The sequence below is a fragment of the Psittacula echo genome (assembly GCF_963264785.1).
Source record: "Psittacula echo genome assembly, chromosome: 3".
Classification (NCBI taxonomy): Eukaryota; Metazoa; Chordata; class Aves; order Psittaciformes; family Psittacidae; genus Psittacula; species Psittacula echo.
In genome coordinates, this window is record NC_137736.1 from 30,357,476 (window position 1) to 30,385,195 (window position 27,720).

Consider the following 27,720-nt stretch of genomic DNA (forward strand, 5'->3'; position numbering starts at 1 on the left):
TCTCATCAGCCAGGACTCTTGAGCTTGTTGGCATACAAAGTTAAGTGAAAGGAGGGAACATGATTGTGAAGGAAAGCTAGAACAAGTGAAACAACAAAGGATTTATAAATGGAAGCCTGTGTTAAGGCTGAACTAAATGTAGAAGTCAGAAACCTGTGCTTTGCACAGAAGTCTTTTTATCCAGAAAACACAAACAGCTTGTTAAAAATTGTGAGTACTGGTCAAGATACTTGATACTTCTCTGAAGTAGTATTTTGAGCTTCAAGAGCTTTGTAGAGACTTTAATGGATTTCTGCAGTCTACAAAAATTTGTAATACTGTTGGCCAGGCTTTCACCTGTGCCATTTTCTGATCTATGTCCTTTCACATGAGTGCATGTAAATCACTCTACTGCTGATGATCTTATGGTTGTATAATTTGTCCTTTGCGCTTGTACATATTTTTGATACAGATAAGGGCTCAGGTGGTCATGCAGAGAAGATGGGGACTGTCATTCTCCAGAGAATTTAATTTGAAACAAGGGCCAAATGTTTTGTACCTCGACATATTACAAGTGTAACACCATTAAAGAAGCTGAATTAGTAACATACAGTTATTGAAATGACTGTTTGCTCTAGTTAGCACTTTATAAATTTATAGTTAGCTCTGAGACCACCTCCAGCTCCAGGTGCAGTTGACCAGCGGTGTATTCACTGCAATCTCCTGATCCTTTTATTTTCTCATTGTTCATTATGGGCCAGCTACTAAAAACTCATTATGTTCAATATTGCTAATGTATTTCCTTTTTAGTAACCCTTTTCCTTAGTTCAAATGACACTATGCATGAATGTTTATAACCATGGGCATTCAGGGTTTAAAAATTTTCCCAAAAGGCAATATCCTACCTGAATAATCCTGATGAACTACTCTTATCCAAGAGTAGTTTATTTTACATTCTGTAATATCCATTCTAGACCCTAACTATCTTCTAAGCTTTAATGTGACTGTGGAAAATAATGATGCTCATAAATTATAGTATACACACAGGCATTGTGAAAATTAAGTTTACAAGTTATATAATCCAAGAAATGTGGCATTTAATAGACTAAAAGTATTGATGGATAAACCTCAAGAGAAAGAGGAAAAGCAATCACCTTTCAAAACACAAGGATATCAAAATAATACTATTCAAGAACCATTTAGATAAGCCAAACAGCAGAATGGATATCAAAATAAAAGAGGATTTAAAGAAAAATTATCATTCTTCAAGCACAAAAAGTAACATAGGACAGTATTTCAGGGTGGAATGCAATCCTAACCTTAGTTGTTTATTTTTAAAGGCCAGAATATGTCTAAATTCCAGACTACTCAATCTTAATAGACAGAATACTTTGGAGAGTATTTAAGGATGAGAATATCAAGGGATCATGAGGGTCAAGTTCCATTTCCTGAAATCACAGACAACCATGCAAATAAGCATCTATTCTAAGAGCATCCACAGCATTTCTTTTCCACATCCTTTAGTAGTACTGCAGAAACAGATGACAGAAATTAATGGCATCACTAACAGTGAAGCTTCACGCAACAAGAAATTTCCAAGACTTGAATAGTGCCCCACACGGCAGTAGAAGGCAAACCAAGCAATCAAAAAACAGTTCCTGAAAATCTAATGAGGGAAAGTTTTCTTCTGATCCTACACCCTGAGCAAGAGGGCGTACGAAAAACTGAGATATCCCTATAGATTTTAAGTGTCTGCCACATACACTGCTTCCAAGTGCTTCAGAGGAAAGCCAAATTACTTGAGAGCCAAGGTGTTCATCAGGGAGGCAAATAATCCCTGATGCTCGTAAAATATGGTATTGCCCAAGTTACCTCTGTGTTTCAGTGAGTTTCATGGCCTTTAGCAGGGTCTTAATTAAAACTTGCATTAGGACTGATTATCTTGTTAATGATTTTGAATTCAATTTGCATTGAATTTAAAGTTGAGGATCATAAATAAAATGAGACTAAGATCCAGGACATGAGGTTCAACTAAAGTTTTTTTTTTTTTTACCTTGTATCCTTACATCCGAAGTGTTTTTAATAACTTGCAAAGATCATGTGCTGCTGCTCTTCGTGACATAGTTCTTCTGATGTCTTAAGGTTTGATGCACACAACTGTGTGCAGTCGTTCAGCACTAATGCATGTATTATTTTCACTAACTAAAACTTTCAGACACAGTGCAAGTGCAGTTTGTAAACTAACAGATTAGCTTTCAACTTTTGTGAAACTATAGCTAGGAAGTTACAGTTAATGTTGTGAAATTAATTTACTGAAACTTTCCTAATTTTGGCCCTTTGAATCACTTTGATATTCAGGTTTGGGGTTTTTTTTTAATTATTATTTATTTTCTCTTACACAACTCTCTACATTGCTGTCAGTCCATGAGCATAGTCTTCATTTGGCTAATTTTTAGATTGTAAATTTCTGAAAAACTATACAAAGTTTGTTATCAAAAAAACCTGTCGAAGTTGGCCCTTTCAACCTTTTATGGATACAAGAATGAAACAAACCTGTATGATGTAAGTCATAACAATTTAAATAAAAGTGGACACTATTAAGGTAAAGATTTAGAAAGCATTTCTTCATGCAGAATTTTTCTGCCTGTTTTTGTCTGTACTGTATTTTCATTAAAACATAGCAATTTTTTAAAGTGAAATTTTATTTTCAATGGAAAAATTCAGTTGTCATAGGTAAAATTGTCCTTTTTTCCCCTGTTATTACTGAGGAGTTCAGACACAAAATTCCAGGTATGCAAAATGATTCCAGATAAAACTTGTGTTTGTGTTAATAGGTGTTAATGCAGAAAAGAAATCTTGAGGAAAACATGATGGTTTTATTATTGGTTATATTCTAAATGTTTCAGGCAACATCTTTCAAGTTAATTAGAGAGAAATTGTATATGGATGAATACTCTCTCTGCCATGATTCAGCCCAAAGATATTGCTTCAGGAATTGAGTCTCCTAGATGTAGAATCATAGAATCAGCTAGGTTGGAAAAGACTTAAAGATCACGAAGTCCAGCCGTAACCCCAGCACTGCCAGGTCCACCGTGAAATCATGTCACTAAGGGCCTTGTCTACATGGTTTTTGGATGCTTCCAGGGATAGTGGCTCTACCACTTCCCTGGGAAGCTTGTTCCAATACCTGAGCACCCTTCTGGTGGAGAAATTTTTCCTAATATCGTAATATCATAGAATGGTTAGGGTTAGAAAGGACCTTAAGATCATCTATTTCCAACCCCCTAGAGACACAGGGACATCTCATACTGTACCTTGTTGCCCAAGGCTCTATTCAACCTAAACCTCCCCTGGCAAATATATAAAGCAATATTGTGTATGTATTGTGTAAAACGATTGTGAAGTTTCTTCAGTAGATCATAATTAATTTCAAAATAAAACACTGAAAATCAAAATCAACTGAAACAGTTGCTATTGTGAGCAGCTCAGAAGTCAGTTTTTTGTATGGAATTTAATAGATAACTTGAACAAACCAGCAAACAAAATAAATCGTGACTTTTCAGATAAAGCTTCATCAAGCTTTCCTTAACCTTTTAGGATCCCATTTTAAAAAGTTTTTCTTGTTTATTAATCCTTTAACATCTCAGATTACATGGATAATATAGGAAAACAGTAAGTGGTTTATAGTCCTTTGAATCTGCTTTAAATGTCTGCTATTGCATTTGGCAATACTCATAAATTTGAACAGAGATACCCAACTATTTGCAAGTTTTGCTACTTCACAATTAAATATATGGGGCCATTAGTTATGATTCACATAGTATGTGTTTACATATGTTTTACTTTCTTTTCTAGGAGCTGAGAGAAATACATAACAAACAGCAACTACAAAAGCAAAAGACCTTGGAAGCTGAGAGGCTGAAACAGAAGGAACAAGAAAGGAAAACAGTAGAACTGGAAAAGCAAAAAGAAGCTCAAAGGTAACTGCTCTAATTTAAGCCCTGTGTTAAAGTGCAAAGCATTTTGCAAACAAATAAACTCTATTCCAAGGAGCATAATCTGATCTCAACTAATATATAACTAAAAGACAAGAGAACCCAAGGCCTGGGCCATGTTTCATTTCAGTGCAGATGATCCTTCTTTAAACTCAGAGAATCTCTTGATTAATCCTTGCATGAGAAGCGCGCTGTTGAATTGAGCTTCTGCGTCTCTCTGTGACTGTTGTTTATGCGTACAGGTTTCAGCAGTGTTACTTAAACATATAATGTACTTCTATACCTAGAAAGTTTCTTAAACAGTCTAACTTTACTGACATAAAACAAAGAGCTAATGTTTTTCTGCTACAAAGCTGGGAAATATATTTTCTATAATTTGATTCTGACATCATTTATCAGTAGCTGTTTAATTTAATTTTTAGCAATTGTGGGGTTTTTATAGTCTTAATGTAGACAGATGTTGGTCAGGAGATGAAACAAAGGCCTGGGAACAAAAAGTCTGAAATTACTGGTTATAGCATTACATGGAGTGTGACCTAAAAGTGAATTGATAGTCTATGTTACAGCATGGTGAGTCAAGTTAATTTTCACGTTTCAGGCAAAGCCAAAGCAAGTTCTCAGTGAAAACCATTTCTTCAAACAGAAATCTTACACACAGAAAGCAATTAACTTTAGGTAATTCTTAAATATTTCCATAAAACCGATGTCTTTAAAAATCTTAAAAATCTATTTCAGAAATAGCAAACTTTCTAAAAAAGCAGCTTTCCATCATGAAGAAATAACTACACAAAATATGGTAGTTATGATGGAACTTTCCTTGGAAAGAAGAAGGCTGCTGAGATACTGGAAGTATAGAAAAACAAGAAATATTCTGTTTCAGAATATTGAATAAAATACTCCGTTTCTTTCCAGAAAAACTGAAATTTAAAAAACCCCAAATATCAAAAAGGGAATAATTCTGTCATGGAAAACTTAATCTCTAACTTTTCATGCTAGCTGAGCATTATTAGACATTATTGGTAATGCAAAACTTCATGCTGCCCGAATATTCAAGCTTCTAAGTAATTGTAATTGGTGATAACGAGCAGTCTGCCAGTCTTACTGATTTCCACTGGGCACCAAGATGAATAAGGTAAATTAATACTCATAACCTGCAAATTGCCTCATAATGATTATGGCCTTTTAATAGCTCTAGTGAAAGCAAAGAAAGAAAGAATAATCTAAGATCATAATTATGCACACTTTGACCTGTGGCTTAATGATAACCACAATCACTTTATACTGAGAGCTGTCTTAACAATTTTTTGGTAATTATGCACTGCATTATGCACATAATTGAGCAAATAAAGATACAGACATACATATTTGGCTATGGTAGAGGTCTTTGTGAAGACCTCTTATAGCTAATTAGTCTTAATTGTTTTAAGGCTAATTCCATGCAGACTTGTATGATTGTGGGAGTAATATACGGTTCAGAACTGAGTGTTGGGATATGAACTGCCTGAGCGGTATAATGCAATTGTTGGGAGAAAAAAGGAAACTAATAGAGTGAAAGCAAGTATATGTAAATCCCAGATTAAAAGTTGTATTCCACAATAATTCACACATGAGGAGTCTTGAAATAAGGAAAAGAACAAAATTTCAGGTTTTCTATTCCTAATCCCAAGCTCTCACACCTAGGCTTGTGTTTCTTTAGCTTCTATGTCTCTTCCTTCCCTTACCTGTCATTAACTCATAATATTAGCTTCCATAACAATCAAAGAAAAAAATTCTGTAGATGCTATGGAAGGAAAAAAGAGATTACACATATCCACTGTCCTCCCAAGATACATTTTTTTGTCTGCTCTTCTCATTCCAGCAGTTAGAGCAAACTTAGGTTATAGGTATGGGAAGACTTAATTGCTCTACTAGAAACGTAATTAAAAACTCAATTTCCCATTTAAAGCCCATCTGAATAAACTCACTAGGTAAGATGCCACTCAAGTCAAAGTTGAGATCTGTATGCCTACGTGGTGCAGCTTCAGTGTTGCAACAAAGCCAGTGAGTAATTTGCTCTGAATACTTTGCAAATGAATGTATGAAGGACAAATTGAGCAATTAAAATAAGAGGTTGTCAGAACAGTGAATTTATTAACTTGTTAAATGACTTTACATTGAAGGCAGAAAAGCATGACAGTGTTTCATAGAGGAAGAAGTGATCTCCTTCATACTGGTGTCTTCAGTTCTACTTGTGGCATACTGATGTGGCATACTGAAATAGTATGGGCAATTTCGTTGAGAAACAAAGATTTTTTTTTTTGAAGTTGTAAGTTAGCTGTCATCCTAAGCAGTTACTTCAACAGGTATCTTGGTATCTTTCTGAAGTTATTCTTCTTAACTCAAACCTTACATTGATAGAGATGAGATTTTTGCCCTCTGGTGCCAGCCTACTATTTGGAAAGTGGATTTTTTCCCTTAAGGAATTATTTTTTTTTTTTCCACACAGTTTCTGGCCAGGAATTCAGGTTATTCTTGGTTCGTGATGTTCTATGTAGCAGGCCAAGTCTGTAATGACCAGCTCGTTGTCATGCCTTTGTCACTGATTCTATGAATAGGAAGGAGGTATGGAAGTGAAATAGGTCATCTGCTACAGCCTTTTAGAGTTATCTTTACTGGTGCAAATTGTTTCTAGCAGAGAATATTTATTCTTTTTGTCTGTTATTTTGTCCTCTGTTGGAGGGGAAGGACTTGTTAGCTTTCACAGCTGGGAATGTGTAATTGAATAGTTCTGCAAGATTGCTGTGTGATACTTGCAGATACTTTTACTCTTTGCCCCTCAACAGAAGGATCTGGATGGACGTATTTTCTGGTAACTGATCGGTTGTTTGGGTTTTATTTGGTTGGTTGTTTTTGTTTGTTGTTTTTTTGTTGTTTGGTTGGGTTTTTTTTTCTGATTTTGCTATTTTGAGTCTTACCTAGGGAACTTTGCAGCTCTGAGAAAATAAGCAGAACCAGCTTATTTTATATTTCTACTTCTTTTACGTTTTAGAGCTGAAGTCAGTGCTGAGCAGATTAAAATTGAAGTGTATAATTTGCTGCCGATTGGATTTGAGGGAAAACTTTATGGTAACAGTTAATTTTGAAAATGTCTGGTGATAGCTGTAGCTGATATCTACAAGCCTAAGTTAAATAAAAGGAATTGTGGGGCAATTGAAAATGGTAACTTGCAGTGCTGATATACTCAGATTGCTTGAATTAGACAGCTCGGGAAGAGGTTTTCAAAAGCAGCCTTAGAGCTACATGGAACTGAAGGGCATATGTCTGGGTTCTTGGATGCCAAGGAGTTTTGTTTCTTCAGCCAAGGGAAGTTTCTACTCCCCTCTTCCCCCGCTTCCTCTTTTCCCCATATGGTTCATCACTTAAAAAAACTTCATAGGGTTTATGAATCCCATGGAAAATGATGAAAAGAGAAGACACTAATATTGTTCAGTCCCCAAGCTGAAACGGGGACTATATGTGTAAAATACTAAATTGTTATCAAGCTTATAATTTTCAGAACATTGTGATCTAAGAGTGTTCTAAGATACCTGTATAAAGTTTCATACAATTAGAAAAACACAGGTAGATATATTTATTTTCATGTCACTATAGAGGAGAAGAGATCACAGCCTCAATAAAGAAAGTAAAGTTTAGCACTTACAGATCGCTAAAAACTCCAGCAAGAAAAAATAGCATTGAATGTTTTTTCCCTATCTTGCATTTAGCTCCAAAGTGTAACTAGTTTATCGTTTCTGTATGCTCAGGTTGCTCTGTACCTCTTTTAGAGTTCTGTGGAATTGTATTGTAAAGGTACAGAATTCATACACAAAAAATTGTCTTAAAGGTATTTTTTTTAATGCAAAGATGAAGCAACTCAAGGTAATAGAGGCCTGCACTTAGTAGCTGGTTACATGAAATTGTGTTCCCTTACTTGTCTGAGAGTCACAGCTTTTTCTCTATGAATACATATGGAGGCATGGCAAATCTTTCTGAATATTTCTCCTTTGCCCTCCAGGAGTCATTGTGTAAGAAGATGATGTGGAGTGGTTGATAACTCACCAAAATAAAATTAACAGCTCTTACAGGGTATGCAAAAGCCATAAAAAGTACACTTAACCCTATAGATCACACGAAAGGACAACTAACTTTTATGGTCTTTTGTTTGACTTGCTTAAAAAAACCCACCTTAATTGTCCAACAGACGAATCCAGGAACGGGATAAACAGCGGCTTGATCGAGTGCAACCAGAAGAAGAACTTCAGTGGCAAAAAAAAATTCAAGAAGATGAAAAGCAAAAAAGGGAAGAAATAACCAAGAAGAAGGAAAGTGACAATAAGGGGAAACAAGAAATGCAAGAGAAGCTGAGCAAGCTTTTCCAAACACATCAAGAGACAATCAAGCCAGCTGTCCAGGCTCCTTGGTCAAATGCAGGTAGAATAAAAAATTCAAGAAATTATGTTACACATGCCTCTTGAACAGTTATTTTCTGTTTTGTCTTCCCAATTCATACAGAAGAATGTTATGGTTCAGGACTGGATTGCTAGTGTTATTAAAGTATATCATGTATGGATTGAGTTCCAGACTCCAAAAAGTTGTTCTTTTAGGCTTCACTATTCTTCCTAAAGGGATAATTTTTAGCAGAGTGTGAAGCACAGTTGATGGCACTCACTCAGTGCCAGCTGAAGAGAGAATCTTAGCTAAAATTGTTGTAAGATTTTGATGCAGTATGTCACAAATTATTTCTGTATTTTTCTTTACAGTTCTTCTTTTTTTTTTTTTTTTTTTTTGCTATGCACACTCTCGCTGTCAGCTAAGAGCTTTTTTTCTTCATTCTAACCTAACTTTTGCCTGTATTGGGAATCAGGGCTCCCCCTTAAGTGGCTTAGATACATACACTAAAGGACTGACTGGAAATACGATCTTTGTTTAAATGTTTGATTAAATATTGCATAAAGGGAAAATAACCTTCTATCTTTTAGCCCAAATCTAGCATTGTCAATCTAATATGTCCTCTTGCTAGGTTTTATTTGTGCGGAGTAGCAGAGGGCACTTTTATGACCAAATAGGCAAAATAGGAAGTGCATTATACAAGAGCAATTTAGCTTATATCTATGAAGGGTTTCTGTATTCTTCTTTTTCTAATGATGCATCTTTAGCAGGTAATTTTTTTTAAAAACACCATCTATAAGTGACCTCTTTTCAGGCAATCTGTATGAGGACATTTTGAAATATTTTTCTTGGAAGCATAGTCAGGCTGCAAAGGAAGCTGCTACACAAGCAGGCTCTAAAAGTATTTGAGTTACCATTGATGAATGCAAAAACATCACTGTTTGAATTGAACCCGTGGCTGATCAGATTTAAGTACAACATCACAGAAGCATTTGAGAAGTTATATATTTTGCATCAGAAGTACACCACTCTTTCTCTGAAAATAGCTGTATATATCATAAAAGTTAAAATATAGCAATATTTTACCTAATCTTTAGAAGAGAAAATAGTAAAAGTTGTATTTTAAATAATTCATTTTCATATTTCCCCTTGTGTAAAAGAGGGATAATGTACTTCCTGCAGACAAAGTAAAGTTTGTTAATTTTTGTCTCCATTTACACCTAATTTTTCAAATATTTAAAAATATTATGTTTTGTTTTGTTTGTTTTTTTCTTTGTATCTGTGCATTTTTTTCCTTTGCTCAGAAAAAGCTCCTCTAACCATTTCTGCTCAGGAGGATGTAAAAATAGTGTATTATAGAGCACTGTATCCTTTTGAATCAAGAAGCCACGATGAAATCAGTATTCAGCCTGGCGACATAGTCATGGTAAGAAGGGATTGTGATATTACTTGATACAATTACTTAAGCTTTTGTGCTTTTGTGATTGAAATGACATCTATGGCAAGATTCTTTACAGAGTTTAGAAAAATATTTCAGTGAATACTGAAATCATGTGTTATGACAAGCATCCCTACTATAATAATGGGTAGCTTCTTACAGTTCATTGTAAGTGTAAAGTTTAAACAATCTATGAGTATATCGTATCAGTTTCAGCATGCTGAGCTGTGTGTGTCTGTCAATCGGTTTAAAAATGTTCCTGTACAGAAGTTATCTCAGTGAGAGGTTTCTTGTCTTCCAAGGTACCTAAGAAACAAAGTTGCTGTTATTTTCTATTGAAAAAGTGGCTATTATGTATGGAAATCAAAAATTGGCTTTGATAAAGTGTGTTTTTAATAAGAAATCTACCTTTTTGTAAGAATAGGACAAGGGCAGTATAAAATTTCTAATTTGGAAAATTGCCTTTATTAAGAGAATGTGATTTCCAGTGTAATAATGTGTGAAACAGTTACACAAACCCACAAGCTGGCTGCACTTCTTAATGGTCACATGAATGTTAACATAGTCTTTGTATGGTAGTGGTACTTCTTCAGCAATACTGGAAATTTTTGTACAACTCTTAGTGACAACATTTGATGTAATGATCTATTATAATTGTAGCTTGTAATTGTATGATAATTTACTCCTTTTTTTCATCTACTTAGCTCTTATGAGATGTCTTTAAATTTATTTTAAAGAGCATATACAACAAATAAAATTACATTTCTAAAAATAGAAATGTCAAAACTTAAAAATTTGGTTGCAGGTGTGTTGATATAGAATAATTTCCTTTCCTTTTTATAAGTAGCTGTTGAGATACAGAGATATAACCAGCAGTTCTGGTCTTAATGACTGCAGTTACTGAATGTATATATTAATATTAATAAATTACTAGTATGATCTTAGCATACATATATCTATGCATAATGAAAATTCCTAGTTCAACTATTAAATGATATCTTAGTCACTGTTAATATGATTATCAGTGGGAAGTTATTTTCATTGTAGTGTCTACCCAACAGAATAGATGTTAGGAGCTATTGTGTTCTGGCACAGAAAAAATGGACTTGGGAGAAAATACACTTTGTAGACTCTCATAAGTTTTCATGGTAACAATTTTTTGAAATGTGTGTATTCCGGGGAGATGAGCCTTCATCTCAGCCTTTTTATTTTATTGTTGGGTTTGTGATCTTAGAATCTGCTTTAGAAAATAAAAGGCAAATCCTGCGTTAGTAGCACTACTGAATGACTTGGGAAGAGACCTAATGCCATTTGTTCTAAATAGCAATGCAGTGTGTTGGTTGTTGTTCCGCATCAAGTAATAGTATTGGTCAGTCAGCTGTTAAATGAGAGAGGATGCAGGTACATGTGTCACATAAGGCTATTGAAAAATGTTCTGTTGTCTTGCTATCTTGGGAAACAGATTGTAGCCTAGGCATGTAAGTATTCTGTTTTTTTCCTTGAGGAAAAGCAATCACTGGCATTAAGTAGACTTGCAGGGAAATAACATATTTTGCCAAAAATATCTGATTTTTAAGGAGCATTTCACATGTTTTAGAGAACCTAAGGTAATCTGAATCTTTTTGTTTGTTATTTTTGGACTTTATTTTAGCTTACTCTACAGAACTAGGGTAACTGCTGTCAATTTTCTTTATATAATTTACTTTTGACAATAATTAATCCTGACGACTGATTCTTGTGGGATTTATCTCCTGCTCTGTAGTTATTGCTTAAATGGGCTACTCTTAGAAAAGTTAATATAAGACACTTTTGTGAAATGTGTTATAATTCTGCCTTGCTTTAAATCATTGCTTTCCTGATGGAGGTTAAAAGGGAATGGGTAAGTGTGCTAAATGACTGTTAGGAAGTCTATGCAATATATTCATTTTCGTAAACACAGATTTTTGTTGCCATGTAGTTTACTTGTTTTTGAATTCACCTAGGGTAAAATTAACAAACTAGCTCACATTGTCAAAAGTAATTTAAGTGCAATGGGCCAGAACTTACTTTTGATAATGCGCATTTGGACTCCTAGGTTATTCCCTGTCCTTAAGTGTTTGTCCTGTCCTGTGGTGCTGAAAGGTTTGAGTTGGTTACATTTTTTTGGAAAATAATCATTTACAAGCTTACATGTTAAAGTGTGTCTAATCTATGACATAAATGCAACTCTGTAGTTAAGCTGACATATACATTTAGGAGTTTACTGTGTGCAACAAAATAAGCATTGCTTAGGATAACTGTGTTCTAACATAAGCAAATTTAGCACTTCACCATTGTAATATTTATAAATGTCTTTGTATGTGCAAGCTTGTGCAATCATGTCCTGTAATCATATAGCTGTGCAAAAGATAATATTCAAACTGTAATTGCCATGAGCTGAGAGTCCAGCTGAAGCCCAAATCCATTGACCATGCACATGGGAACCAGGCCTAAATCCTGGATGTAACTAGGACTGCAGAATTCATTATGTCAGAATGACTCGTGACTTTAATAGATGTATAGCTTGTAAATAGTTTTTACAAGTGTAACACGCTTTTACACTATGTATGAATCTTGAGACCTGTCTTGGTGGAAATGAGGGAAATGAGGGAGATGAGGGCTTATTCTGAAAGAAAAAGTATTTGCAAATTTGACGAGGGCTTTCTTCTGCCTGACTTTCCAGTACACGGATTAATTATCTATAGTAGTGATGTGTCCTGTGTAACTGTTTAGGGAAGGCATGGGGTGTGGACGGTATTTTTTTTTCTTTTTATAAATATTATTCTTCTGCTTTTTAATTACAGGATTCTTGTATTTTCTCAACTTGGATTTCTGCTTTCTCTGCTTCTTGCCTTTCTATGTACTTTAAATTTCTTTCACTGTAAACTAGATTGATTTATAATCCTAATTATTATTTAACCTGGCTTTTGTCTGGGAACAAATATTCTGAGCCAAAAAAGCCATGCCTTTTTCAGGGCTCTGTCTATTCAAGAAATTAGGTTTCTAGTATGTGTATGAATATATATATACACACACACACAATGTGTGGAATTTCTTTTGGATAGCTCTTTTACAAAGTCCTGCTGGCATTTGATGCTGTTAGGCTCCAGTTTGAAGGAAATGAATGGATCCTTTTGTTGCTGATAATGTTTTATATAATATACCTTCTTTAAATAAATTAAGCATAATTCAATGAAATATAGGTGAATTATTGAATTACTGAACTGTAGTTCAGTACTCAAGTAGCAGAAGAATGTAAGTTAAACAAGAAATTCATAAAGAAGCTTCCATGGAAAGTCTAAACCAAATTCAAAATTATAGTTTCTCATCAGTTGTGTTAGTTACTGATTGTGAGAGTTAGAATGAAAGCTCTTTGGTTTAGACATCCGGACAGCTTTGTTGTGTTAGATCCAGCATATGGCCTCTGGCCTGTAGAGCTTATATTCAACATTTTAACAGTTGTTCTGCTGGTCTCAGAGTATCTAGATCAAAAGCCTGAAAGGGGAATACAATTAAATTGGACATTTAATGGATAGATAGTTGAACAAAACAGAAGACTGTAATCAGTTTAGGATTAAATACTTTTTGTGAGAGTATTTGAGTTTGGCTTTGTAGCTAGAGTGAATATCTACCATAAAACAGGGCTTCTCTTACAGTGTGCATGTACTGCTGGTGATGCATGAGATAGCTCAAAGTGAGTAGGCCCCAGCAAAGCCAGCCCTTCTGTTGACAGAGGACCTATTGCTTTTTCTGCTGAGAGTTGTTGTGTTGCTGTTATTCCTGTCACTTGTTTTCAGTTGCTGAAACTAAGTGGTCGTAAGCTCTGGCTCGAAGTATGATTGAATAAATAAAAAATAAAACCATACACTATAATTCACTATATTAGTTATGTTTTGGGGTTAAACCAGTATTTATAAAAATCATAGCATCGCAGTATGGTTTGGGTTGGAAAGGACCTTAAAGCTCATGTAGTTCCACCCCCCTGCCATAGGCAGGGACACCTTCCACTAGAACAAGTTGCTCAAAGCCCCATCCAAGCTGGCCTATCCCAAATAAATTGGGATAGTTTGTCACAGGGACTTGGGGATAGTGGGTGTAAACATATTAGGAAATTAGAACAAATGGATTCTAAAAAGGTGCAAAGGTATTTCTTCAATGTTCCTGTACTGTACTACAGAAACAGATGCAAATTATACTTTATATGAGTGACTGAGAAACCAGAGCTTTTATAGAGTTAAAATGATCCTTCATGACTGAGAAACCAGAGTTTTTATAGAGTTAAAATGATCCTTCAAAGTGCCTTTTTTATGAGTATACATAGAAAACTTAAATGGATCAAATAAGCATAAATTTGAGTATTCTAATAGGCTGTTTTATGAATTATTTTAACTTGAAACTGCCTTCTAAAGAGACATTACATTGGTTGTAGATTTTATTTTTCTCTGCTTGTACAAAGCATTTCTATCTGAAACAGCAGTTTCGAAGTTCAATTTCAAGCACCACAATAACAGATTTTTGGCTTTTCAGGCCTAATTTTATCATATGCTAGTGATTCTAGTTGCTACCTGCAAAAAGTTACCACCAATTAAATGACAGTAGAAACTATGTGACTATTATTACTGTTTACATTGTTCAATTTGTCATCAAGTGCTGTTAATCCATTTCTCCCTCTCACAAGGTTCACCCTCTGCTGTGACCTTTCATCACTCGTACTGCTGCTTTAACAATCCTATTCAGTGCTGCAGTGGAAATTTTGCTCTGCACTGCAGTAAAGCCACACTGAACCGGTCATGCATGTAGCCCGTTTATTTCTGGGTTTGCTGTGAGTTAAAAAGGACCGAGACAGAAGATGGACCCAACAAAAAGCAGAAATAATGGATTGTTTAGCACCAGAGAAGGGGTATGGGATGCAAATTACTATAGGAGGCAAAGAGACAACAACTGGCTGAAGGCAAAGCAATCTATCAGCAGCTCAAATGAGTAGTCCAGGGACAATCAGAGGCAAAAGAGTTTCTGCTTCAGTTTCAGTCATGTCTAGGCAAAAGAATGGTTCCACCTTTGGTCTAGAGTGACTAGTCTGCATCATTGCCACAAAATAATTTTTTTTGCCACTATTTTTTTTTTTCTCCAAATAAGCAGCTGATGAGGTTATATTTTGTTAAAATCAATAGAGTGAATTTGTAGGTGTGTTTCCAACTGTAGAAGCATCTGGCTTGAGCCACTACTAAATGCTATTTTCATATAATGTACTATACTGAAAACTGCTTTGACTGAAAAATATACTGTTTCTTATTCCTGAGTTCATGAAGCATTCTGTTATCAACAGATCCCTCACACTGATAATGGATTTTTAGGAAGTAGTGTCAGGTGACTGAGAAATACAAATTTAAGCATCTCTGACTGCTGTGTTATCTGCCACTGCCAACTCTTGAGTTACTCTGTAGTTTGAAACCCATGTATTTTGAAATACCAATTGCTAGTTGCCTAAACTGATGAGAGAAATTCTTGCCCAAAACCAGCCATTGTGTAGGGTTGGTCATCTGACTTCATTACTGGCCTGGTTTTACAGCTGATTTGATCACTGTTGGGGAATCTGCAGTACAGCAGGTTACTGTACAAAGTAGGTGTTATTTACATGTCAGAGGTGCAAACCCTATTCACATGTATGGGTTTGCTTGAAAACTGAGATTCTTTTGACCTATCAAAGAGGTTAGATAGCTAGAACACTTAATTTACCAAAATTATTACAGAATACAATTATTGTCTTTTTTCTTCTAAAAAGTTTCTGCAGCTGACCTGCCTTGAAGGTATTTAGCCACCCTATCAGTTCAGCAGGGATAGGATGGCAATGGTAAATTACTTTTCTTCTGCAATTCTTGCTGAATATGGTTAGCTGCAGCTCACAGTACTTAAACTGATAACTTCTGGTGAAATAGCAGACTAAGACAATAGAGCATGGAGAAAAAATATATTAAATGTTTAAGAAAACTTAACAGGAAAGTGTGACGTTTACAACATTGTAGCTTAATATGAATATAATAATAAGTTGGAATTAAAATATTAACTGCAAAACTAGCCCCACTTCATTGTGTCCTTTGTGGCTTGGCAAAGATATCAGAGTGAGGTGAAAGAACAAAGGCCTGCAAATTTACATATGAAAACTTAACCATGGAATTGTTTTGTATAAATACATTAGCAAATCTGTGGCTTTGTTTTGAATTGTTCAATGAATGTTGTTTTTAATATGCTGTGGTTTTCATTGCATTTTCTGCAAGAGAGAATCTAGGAAAACTTGTTAAAACTATGTTTTGTGTTGGTTAAACCAGAAATACCAGTATTTCAGGGATTTTTCTAGAACTCAGTTCTCCCAAGTCTGCTGTACTGTGACAGACTTTCAGGCAACTGTTTAAAAACCCATGCTTGGCTTATGCATCAGGACTGAAATAAAACTCATTTTTACCTAATCAGCGGGAAATCCTTTTGATTTTTGGCTTAGGGAAAAAAAAAAATTAAATAAATAAATAAATAAATTACAAAGCAGTATTGCATTGCAAAATGTTCCCTTATCTATTAAGATACCATAGAAGAAATAGCTGTCAACATAATTCTCCAAAGGTAAATTAAATAACAATAAAATTCTACCTAGCTGGAATTTATATTTGTAATGAAGGTGTCATGTCTCTGTAACTAGAGAAAGGTAATTGCTGTGGATGAAATGGATTGCTTAAAGGAAAAATTCCATTTGTATGTGATGTTTCTTAACTTTCTAACTTAATGCATCTACAGGTGGATGAAAGCCAGACTGGAGAACCAGGGTGGCTTGGTGGAGAACTGAAGGGGAAAACTGGATGGTTCCCTGCAAACTATGCAGAGAAAATACCTGAAAATGAAGTTCCAGCTTCTGTAAAGCCAGCAGTTGATGCGACTGCTGCACCTAAAGTATCTGTGCATGAAACCACTGCGTCAATAGGAACTCCTGCTTCTACAGAGTGTACTACAACTACCAATAACTGGGCAGACTTCAGTTCAACGTATGTTTGGGTAGTGATTGTCACCTTAAATGTGCTGGAGTCCTTTTTAATTGATTTGACTGTGGTGACATTTAACACCGAGTATCAAGACTGCAAAATAAAAATAGCTTGCTTGAAGGAAAATATTTTTTCCGTAGTAAATAGTTAAGATATCAGCCTTGTGGAACTTCAACCATGCTTCCATCATATTTGCCTGAGCAATGCAGAAGAGCACATCAGAAATGAGGATGGTGACATGGTGGAAATTCCAAGGTGCTCACCTTCCTTCTCTTAAATTTAGTTAAAATTATTTGACACTAATCCTCATTGAAGCTTTCCAACTTGGATTATGCAAAATAAGATAATGACAAAGTTAACATGAAAAGATGACTTATTAATTCCTTATCGCAACATTGGTAAGACTGATGCAAGTAGAACATGTGCTTTTCTCTAAATGTCTTGTTAACTTAATGCCGTGTACAGTATTATCAACACCTATGTAAATGAGGTAGAGTAAATGATTGTCTTATCCTTTGATCATGTGACACATATTTATAAATTAAATATCTAAATATATTTTTGCAATATTACAGTACATAGAATCATAGAATAGTTAAGGTTGGAAAGGACCTTAAGATCATCATGTTCCAACCCTCCTGCCATGGGTAGGGACACCTTACACTAAACCATGTCACCTAAGACTCTGTCCAGCCTGGCCTTGAACACCACTAGGGATGGAGCATTCACAACTTCTTTGGGCAACCCATTCCAGTGTCTCACCACCCTCACAGTAAAGAACTTCCTCCTTTTATCTACACTGAACTTCCCCTGTTTAAGTTTGAACCCGTTACCCCTTGTCCTATCACTACAGTCCCTAATGAAGAGTCCCTCCTCAGCATCCTTATAAGCCCCCTTCAGATACCGGAAGGCTGCTATGAGGTCTCCACGCAGCCTTCTCTTCTCCAGGCTGAACAGCCCCAACTTTCTCAGCCTGTCTTCATACGGGAGGTGCTCCAGTCCCCTGATCATCCTCGTGGCCCTCCTCTGGACTTGTTCCAACAGTTCCATGTACTTTTTATGTTGAGGACACCAGAACTGCACACAATACTCCAAGTGAGGTCTCACGAGAGCAGAGTAGAGGGGCAGGATCACCTCCTTTGACCTGCTGGTCACACTCCTTTTGATGCAGCCCAGGATACGGTTGGCTTTGTGGGCTGCAAGCGCACACTGCTGGCTCATGTTCAGTTTCTCATCAGCCAACACCATGAAGAACATGGTATGTTCTTTTTCAAAATTTTCAGCAACTAGGTCACAGTAGCTTTTCCAGTTATTTAAACTTCTGGTTTACTACAGTCATTTTTCTGAGGAGGGAGAATAAGACTTAATCTTGAGCTTCCTGGAGATATCTGGCACATACTGGATTTTTTTTGTTTCAATAAATCATACTTTTGACAAAGCTATTTCTGCCCTAGGTGGTTAATGCATACTTTCAGGCTTTTCATAAAAATTAATACTCAGTTTCAACACAAAGTGAATCCCAGAGCATTTATACTAATAATACTGTCCTTGACATAATATAAGAGTTAGGGATGGTTGTGGCCTGTGGACACTTACAGTCTAGGTGGACAACGACTGATTATTCCAACTAATAGCACAAGCAACGTGCAAGGGCAATTTGTGTGTTTAAGATACGTGCATTGTTTAAGACAGGTGCTTTGTTTACACTCCTACAGTTCAGGGGATTTTGTTCATTTAAGTGGGTATCTGGAGGTAGAGATGTGGATTATGAAATTGAGTAGGCATTTTAAAGGACAAGATATAACATAAAAAGGATTAAGAGGTTGCATAAAACTAAAGATTTGAAAGAAATCAGTAGGAAATAATTTTAAGCAAAATTAAAAAGGTAAGGATTTGAATGAGAAGCAGCAAAATGATATATAAGAGAAAAGGATGTAAGAGGTCAGTGGCATGCAGGTGTGAAGATTTCAAACCAGTTTTGAAGAGAATAATTATTTTTTTAAGTTAGCCCTTTCAAATGTGCATAATGTAGACTGCACTACTTCTGTTGTATTGTGACACAGCTAAGAAATGAAAGTAAATTACAGGAATAGCTGACCTCTAGTAGCAAGGACAAGAAACTCTATTTAGAGATTGCCTTTTTAAGATAAACTTAATTGTTAGCCTATGTTTGCACTAGTTCCACCTGAGAGTTATGATGCTTATGGAATATTCAGTTTAAATAAATTAACCTGGAATGTAGAAATTCTTTTCCTGCACAATCTTCCTGCATGAGTGTTTTTACTCAGCTGAAAATGATAAGAATTATGTCATTCTCTTCAGCTGGCCATCAAACACTAGTGAGAAACCAGAGACTGATAACTGGGATGCCTGGGCAGCTCAGCCATCTTTGACCGTTCCCAGTGCAGGGCAGATGCGGCAGCGATCAGCCTTCACTCCTGCCACTGTTACAGGATCATCTCCCTCTCCTGTCTTGGGTCAGGTGAGTGTCTATATTGACTGAAACCGTTCTGATCCAGCACAAACATTTGGAAAGCAAATTATGAACACTGACCATGCATTATAACAGTTCCATGAGACAGGTAAACTATTTCATTTTGGAGTGATGAACAGGTAGCGTAAATCCATTTGCAACATCCATGGAAAATTTAACATGAAGCAGTTTTTGTTATGCTATTTTGTGCTAACTTTTTTAGCTTCTGGTGATCTAGCCTTAATGTTTTGGCAGAATGCCAGTTTTGGGTCACTCCCTTGGGGCTTTCCTCAGTCACCTGACAATAACCTTCACTCCAAAGTGGATTATGTAGTTAAGTGGAATAGCAATGGCAAAGCTTCACATCAGATGAATTCCGTCCATCTGCTAAGGCATTTTCTTTTCCTCAATTTAAGAACATACTGTTCTTGTAAGCGAATGTGTTCTGAAAAATGCTAAATATCTTAGTATCTTAGAGCCAAAAGAGTTGGAATGTACAATGAATAACTTGCTGCAAAGCATAATTTTCCTTAAAGTTTACTTTGAGTCCTGCCAAAATAGCTTCATGAAGGTTTATTACATGTACACCTTAATTGTAAAACTTGATTTAACGTGTTAAGCAAAACCTCTGGTAATCTTGCATTGTATTGATTATGAGTTAACAGATAGAAATGTAGGAGGACTGTAAATGTTTCAGGTATTAATTTGTAAGTTTAATTGACTGACTTTGCTTTATACAGTTGATGAACAATGTGTGTATTTTGTTGCTATATAAGTAGCGTAAGAATATAATTCCTTAAGCAGCTTTCTTTGTGAAAGGTGGTGCATGCATGACTTCTCTCTCTTTATTTTTTTTTTTTTAAATTGCATTAGGGTGAAAAAGTGGAGGGGCTTCAAGCACAGGCTTTGTATCCTTGGAGAGCAAAAAAAGACAACCACCTTAATTTCAACAAAAATGATATCATCACAGTTTTGGAGCAGCAAGATATGTGGTGGTTCGGAGAGGTTCAAGGACAAAAGGGGTGGTTTCCTAAATCATATGTGAAGCTTATTTCAGGCCCTATTAGGAAGTCAACGAGGTATTTTACTTACTTTCACCATAGTTCTATACTGTAAAAGATAAATGTGAAGAGTTGCACGCTTGAATCTTAAAGTTTAGAACCTACTCTGTAAAAATGCCTTTTTTATGTGACTCTCTTTTGGGCAGTTTTGACTCCCAACCCTGGAAATTTTTGTGGGAGGAATAAGAAAATTGACCACAGTTCTTCTTGGGCCATGCATAACCAACAAAACATCTAAGGTCCTAATTCTATGTGACTTGCAACCAAAAAAATAGTGGATTGGATTTTATGAATTACAGCTATGTAAGTCATAGCTTATCTTTCCCCAAAAATAAAAAGTTATACTTCAAAACTTAACCACTTATCATTACTCTTGGAGGATGAAACAATCAAAATCTGGTTCTTTGTGAAGGCAACATTAACATTGGTAATACAAATGAGAATTATTTTAGATTTATTTTTTTTTTCTTGAGGGAGAAAAGGAGGTGTAGAAACTTGTGTATTTAAGGCAGTAACCTAAATGTAACCATGCCTGGCCATTGTACATTTCATTTGCACATTTACTGTCTCTTCTTTTAAATAGTAGGGAATTACTTATGGATGCATATGGTGGTTTTGGTTTTTGGGGGTGGTTTTTTTTTGGTTTATTTTTAGTTTTTAAATATAACAAATTTTCTGAAGAGATTTAATTTCTTAAATAACCATTATTTTCTTCTAAAGCATGGATTCTGGTTCCTCAGAAAGTCCTGCTAGTCTGAAAAGAGTAGCATCACCAGCAGCAAAAACAACCATGTCAGGTGAAGGTAAGCATTTCAAACTGAATGGGATTATTAGTATTTTACTATGTAGTTAAGTAGAGTAAGTCAGCTTATTACCAGAAACAAGCTTAGAGTCAAACCTTAGTGTTTTAAAATCAGGCCTGTAAAATTTAAGTGCAAATCAATTTGCATTTAGAATGATTTAAAATCATTATAGTAAGAATTTATGTAACTTGTGTATAGAGAAAAATAATTTCACACACTATTAAAATATCTTCCATAGTTTGTACTCTTTCTTGTACAAATATTTTGGTAACAATTCACAATCTGGAATGTTTTTTTTTCAGAGCACCAAATAAGCACATCTGTACATGTACTTCATGATGTCAGGAATTATTAATGTCTCATTTTCACCCAAAGCTCATTTCCAATGTTTCATTACAGCTCTTAATTGAAGAAATTACAATCAGTTATAGAATGTTGTGATGCTTACAGCCAAGGCTACGCCTCATTTTTAAAGATGGAGCCTGGGGCATAGACAGATAATTGTCAGGCCTCTGGAGGGTTTTAAAACTCACGTTCCTGGCTGTTACTACCCTTCAGCTGGAGGTTAGTGTCTCCACATGAGCTGTGTTAACAGACTGTGTGGGCACTCTTAATCCATTTTGGTGCGGAGTCAGCTAGATTAAATCACAGTCAAAGTCAGTGAATCTAAATATAGGTTACAAATGAACATTTGTATATAACCCTTTCAGCACACTTGATTTTTATTTTTTTTAATTACAATTCTACAGGCAATTTTAAGTGAGAGTCTCATTGGTTACCAGTGTATTTAATTTGCCACTGGCATGAACACTACAGAAATTAAAAGGAGGTAATTGTAAAGATCCATGTAACAAGAAAAATGAGATAATCAGTTATTGCAAAATACAACTAGTCTTGCTCGATATTATTATTGATTACTAACTATATAAAAAGGATCACAACTTTTTAATAAACCACTTCAAAAAAGCTATATTTTTAAGAAATGGTAAATCATGGATTTATCATCTCCTTGACAAGAATTTAAACACATTTAAAGGATTTTTTAAAATTTCCAGTGTATAGCATACATTATGTTTAATGTGTGTGTTGGTGTGTATGTGCATACAGATGTATGTGTTAAGCTCCAGTTGTTAGACAAACTGCTTCATTAAGGGTAGTAATTGTGGCTTGAATTCTCACTGAACTTCCCTGAGCTAAGCCTTTTGGTCAGATTTGGTGTTCCAACAAATAGAACAATTGCCAGCTTCAGTGGATACTTGCATGTTTTTGTTACATATGCATGAAAGTCTTACTGAAATACTGTGAAATGCTCTTAGGTCCAGAGCCAGTCCTAGAAGCAGAGGGATATAATCTTCAGAAATCTGTTTTGTGCCGATATAAAATGTGATAATGCTCAGTTAAATAAGAATGTATGAAGTTGTATAGAAAATGTTACTGAATTGTATGAAATTCTTCTTTGTAATCATTTATGTAAAAATTCTTTCATGTAGTTCTGTGATTGAATTATGCATTGCATTTCTCAACGTCAGTCTGCTTTAGTGTTTTTGCACTTGAATACTAAGTAGTTGACTGTGTTTTAACAAAACAGAACACATACAGGCTTTGTCTTAACATTTCCCAGCCATCTGTTGCGTAAGATGCAATCAGATGTGTACCTTTCATGCAAAGCTTCAAGTAATGAAAGACTTCATTGTATATGAGAGCCAAACAGCATATGTAAAATGAAGACTACAGATATTTGGATACTGAGACTTTCCATCCCCAAGACTGAACAGTCCAGCCATCAGCACAAAACAGAGACCATTGGGAAACATGTTTTCAGAATAGTTTCTGTACAATTTATAATTTATGTACATTTTAATTTACTAGTAAATTATTTTTTAAAAAAAACAAAACAAAACTGCAAACAAAGCAGAAGCAGTTTGATAGATTGCATTTAGTTCTGATGGATATCATTGTATACATTAAATGTTGAGGTTTTTATGAATAGTAATTAATAAGTTTGTCTTCTATCTAGCCTGTGGATAGACTACATTATATTAGTTAGGTTTTGCAAATGATAATTGAGAGTTTTGTCAAGTGTTTTCCCATGTTCTGTATTTCTCTCTTACAGAGTATATTGCTATGTATACTTACGAGAGTTCTGAACAAGGAGACCTAACTTTTCAACAAGGTGATATGATTCTTGTAACAAAGAAAGATGGCGACTGGTGGACAGGAACGCTGGGTGATAAATCAGGAGTTTTCCCATCTAACTATGTGAGACTCAAAGATTCTGAGGTAGAGACGTATTGAAATGTTATAAACTTGAGCTGGGGAGGTATGCTTTATTTGGTGTTAGGGTGATAGTTGCAAGTCAGTGGATCTTATATCCATTATTCTTCTATAAGGGAGATGTACAAATATTTTACAGTTTACTGAATGTGAGATTAAAAAGGGAAGGCAATAGAAGTTGTACTTTATAACATAATGTCATAAATAACTTTGGATCATATATTAAAATTAATCTTGCATATGTTAATAGTTAACTTGGTGGTTTTGTAGGGGCAAATCATAATACCTGTGACTACCTTGTTCCTGGGGCAAGTTTTTGAAGACTAAGTTGTATCTTACTGCCATTATCTTTTTAAAAAGATAAGAGTAATTTTTCAGTCTATTATATTTCCCTCCCCCTCCGTATTTTCTTGCGATCAAGGGAAACTAATTTTAAAACAAAACTTAGATAACTACTAAATTTATTTGAAAGTTCTTGGCTGGATAATAGAGGTTCCGTTTCATCTGATTTTTATGCTGGAATAATCTGACAGAACATGTCCCTATTACATTTTTTTTTTCCCCTCTCTCTTTAGGCATTCTAAAGAAAGATGTTTTCTCATTTATATTCCTCATCTGTTTGAGAGGATAACTCAACTACTAATACGCAGTAGCTTAGAGTCATGGTTGAATACAACGCTAATCTCTTGACAAGAAGGAGTTCTGGTTTATGTCTGTAAGAGTAATAGTGGTTTTAAAAGTAAATAAATAAGTAAAAATTACTGGATTTTTAGAAATCTAGTTGGTAAGGCTTTTTCCAGAAGTCTTGAATTCTCTGTGTGTGTGTGATGCAACTCAATGACTTGCAATATAAAGTCTGAGCAAAGTCACTCCTTGAAATTATTTCAGTTGGTGGAAAAGCCAAAGAATAAAACCTGCACTGAAGTATGTAGCTGTAGAAGGCCTTTATATAATAAATTTCTAGATAGTAGAGAAATTTCAATAACTCTGAGACAGGGTTAAAACCAATTTGCAGGTAATAGTATTTAATATTGCAGTCCTTGGGAAAAACAGTATTGTGATACTTCTTTCAGAAACATTTTAGAAACTTTTCTCATCTATATTTTACATCATGTAACAGCTTTCTTCAGTCTCTAGAGCTAATAATTTTAATACTGGAGAAGTTCTGTCCCAGTTTTGATTAGTTGTTCCCCTCTGTTTGAGGTACACTTTTCTGGGCACATTAAGACTGTAGTTTCATAGAATAGAATCATAGAATCATTTAGATTGGAAGAGACCTTTAAGATAATCCAGTCTAACTGCAGACCTACCATTGCCAAGTCTACCACTAAACCATGTCTCTAAGCACCTAATCTACACATCTTTTAAATACCTCAAGGTATGGTGACTCATTGATTTCCCTGCGAAGCCTGTTCCAGAGCTTGACAACTCTTTCAGTGGAGAAATTTTTCCTAATATCTAATCTAAACCTCCACTCATGTAACTGGAAGCTATTTCTTCTTGTCCTATTGTTTGTTACTTGGAAAAAGAGACTGACACCCACCTCACTACAACCTCCTTACAGGTAGCTGTAGAGAGCAACAAGGTCTCCCCTGAGCCTCCTTTTCTCCCGACTAAACAACCTCAGTTCCCACAGCCATTCCTCATCAGACTTGTTCTCCAGACCATTCACCAGCTTTGTCGCTCTTCTCTGGACCCACTCCAGCACCTCAATGTCTGTCTTGTAGTGAGGGGCCTAGAACTGAATACAGTATTCTAGGTGCAGCCTCGCCACTGCTGAGTACAGGGGGATGATCACTTCCCTAGTCCTGCTGGCCTCACTATTTCTGACACAAAATGATCGTATGCAACCCGTTCTAAGTGAGCACAGGTACAGTCCTACCTGCCACACTTTGGCTGCCACTGTCTTTTATCTGACCTGTTAATAAGCCAGTTCAGGACACTACACAGAGCAGAAAACTAGTCTAGTAGAAGTAATACATACTTCTAATATGTTACAAAAATATCAGTAGGAGAATTAATGTGGAAGGAGAGTAGTGAAGGAGGCAAGATTGCCACAGCATTGGCTTATATTAGCTTGACCTGATTTTGAGCTGCATTCTTAGCTGGCTTTTGTGTTAAATACTTCGTTTTAGAAGCAAAACATCGTATCTTACATTTAGTGTGTGGGTTTAGATATGCCTGTGCTCATTCCTACCTTTTGGTTGCATCAGATCTAGTGACTATGAATCAGGGGCTAAAGATAAATCAAGCCCCAGACTAGAAGAGGAGCACTTAATAGTTCATTTAGTTGAAGCATTGTAGCTGTATCACTATGGATTCCATCACAGAAAGCTAGCATGTCTTTTTGACAATTAGGGTAAATTCTGTACAGTTGTAAGTTGTGGAGTTTAGGCGGGATATAGGTTTTCCCTGACAGCATTGCTCAGTGAGAGTTCAGAGAAGAAATTCTGAACTCTATCCCCAACTCTAGCAGCTTGATTCTCCTCTGAGTGGTGTGACACCCCTTCATTTGTGGCAGCAGAGGCATCTGTGGGTCTATATCAAGGAATTTACCTGGTTAAGAAAAGCGCTCCTTTTGCAGTCAAGAATGTGGATTATAGTTCAGCCCTGACATACATCAAAAGGACAGTGGGTTGTCCCATAGCAGTTTAGGAGCAAGTGTACAGCTAATTGCCTAGCCTGTAGAATATCTTGTGATCATGAAACTGAGCTGTAAGTCTCTTTATATTACCTGTAAGTTTGTATTATACTTGATGAGTGAAAACTTGCACTGTTAGCCTCCTTAAACCCTTGTGAGTCCTGGTTTGTAGGTAGATAGTAATAGTTGCTAATTAGTTACTTAACCTCACCTACATTCTTGTTAGTTAAGTCTCCTTTGAACTTCTGTGAAGAAACTGCTTTTGTTTTCTCTTAAGATATTTCCAACAGAATTTAGTTTCAACACTTGGGAATTTATATTCTCATGTGCAGAGCTGCCTTTTGTGTGCCTTTAAGAACTGGTTGCTTGTCCTTTTTTGTGAGAGACAGGCACACACAGTTGCAAATCTTCCTTTTTCTGAGAGAACTCAGAAACAGATATTTAATACTGAAAACTGGTTTTATTAGAGAGGTCAATTTGATGTTTCTCTGATCTCAACTTGTCTGGGGTTGAAAAAGCTACGTGCAGTTCATCAAAAAATGCTCCAACTGCCCTTTTTGCTGGTGAAAATTACATCTTCAGATAAAATCTTGATGAGAGAGGGAGGAAAAAGCACAGAGCTCATGAGATCTTGATATCTGGGATGCTTATTTTCATAAAGTGATTCATATGCCCTGCAGGACATATTTCTTGTTCCAAATGGATAATTGCCATTACACGTACAGTGTTTTGCTATTCAGCTTGTTCACAGAGCCAGTTTTTACAAAGGATTTCACAATAGTGGCTGTCTGTTAACTTTCAGATGTGCCGCTGTGCTTGGACAGCTGGCTGATTGTGGAAAATGTTACTAAAAGAGTAAATTAATTTAATATGTTCTGCACTATTGACTTAGGCCCAAATAAAAAGTAAGGCAGTGCTGATCTTTAAACAGCAAGCACAGAGTTTGTAGAAATGGTTGTAAGCCTCAAAATATCAATGGTTTATACATCAGAAGAAAATTTTTTTTGATCTGTTCTTGTGTACCTAGTCCCAGGCTACCCATCTACCCCAAGTTGCTAAATGAAACTATTTCTTGTTCCTTAAAGTTTTATCTTACCAACAGAATGAAAGTCTTTGTTCGTCAAATAAACGACAACGCTGGTTCATGGTCTGTTCTTAGAGTTTTCATCAGATTGAAGTAGATGGCTAAAGATCTGTAACAAGTATTTATTATATCCTTCCTTTCTTGAGACTGGTGATAATTGCCATAAGATATGAAGCTTATATGGTGGACTTGGAAACATAAAAATTCAAATGCTTCTAGTTACAAAACTTTGTATAAATATCCTGAAAATAGTAGCAGTCTGAATGTATTTATTCTGGATTCTGAAGGTCTTCCTGTACAACACGATTGGCAAATGTACTTCTGTGTCTTATCAAATTAACAAAGCAAGTTCTGCTTTACTGTTTCAAGAGACTATCACTTGTCCCACAATATCCTCAAACACAGTCTCAGGTGTCCAAAAGAGAAATAGAATGGGTTATGTCTTCTTCACTGTTTTTCTCTCAAAAGAAAGAATAGAAAATACTTCTCCATCTACTGAGTGGGCCAGGAGTTGGGTCC

General features: G+C 35.6%; 1 protein-coding gene across 3 annotated transcripts in view; it reads left to right on the forward strand.

Annotated features, from left to right (window-relative positions):
- ITSN1 (intersectin 1) overlaps window positions 1–27,720 on the forward strand; it is a gene marked incomplete at its 3' end in the record, with an annotated part of 109,631 nt that overhangs the window by 45,812 nt on the left and 36,099 nt on the right. For 2 of the 3 annotated variants that reach the window (XM_080614390.1, XM_080614391.1), the window contains exons 16-23: window positions 3,835–3,959; window positions 8,194–8,423; window positions 9,686–9,807; window positions 16,624–16,868; window positions 19,188–19,347; window positions 20,212–20,417; window positions 21,120–21,202; window positions 23,316–23,482. In XM_080614390.1, the coding sequence (XP_080470516.1) occupies window positions 3,835–3,959; window positions 8,194–8,423; window positions 9,686–9,807; window positions 16,624–16,868; window positions 19,188–19,347; window positions 20,212–20,417; window positions 21,120–21,202; window positions 23,316–23,482 (1,338 nt within the window). Of the gene's footprint in view, window positions 1–3,834; window positions 3,960–8,193; window positions 8,424–9,685; window positions 9,808–11,683; window positions 11,699–16,623; window positions 16,869–19,187; window positions 19,348–20,211; window positions 20,418–21,119; window positions 21,203–23,315; window positions 23,483–27,720 lie in introns of all 3 variants that reach the window. The other variant, XM_080614392.1, reaches the window with a different exon arrangement.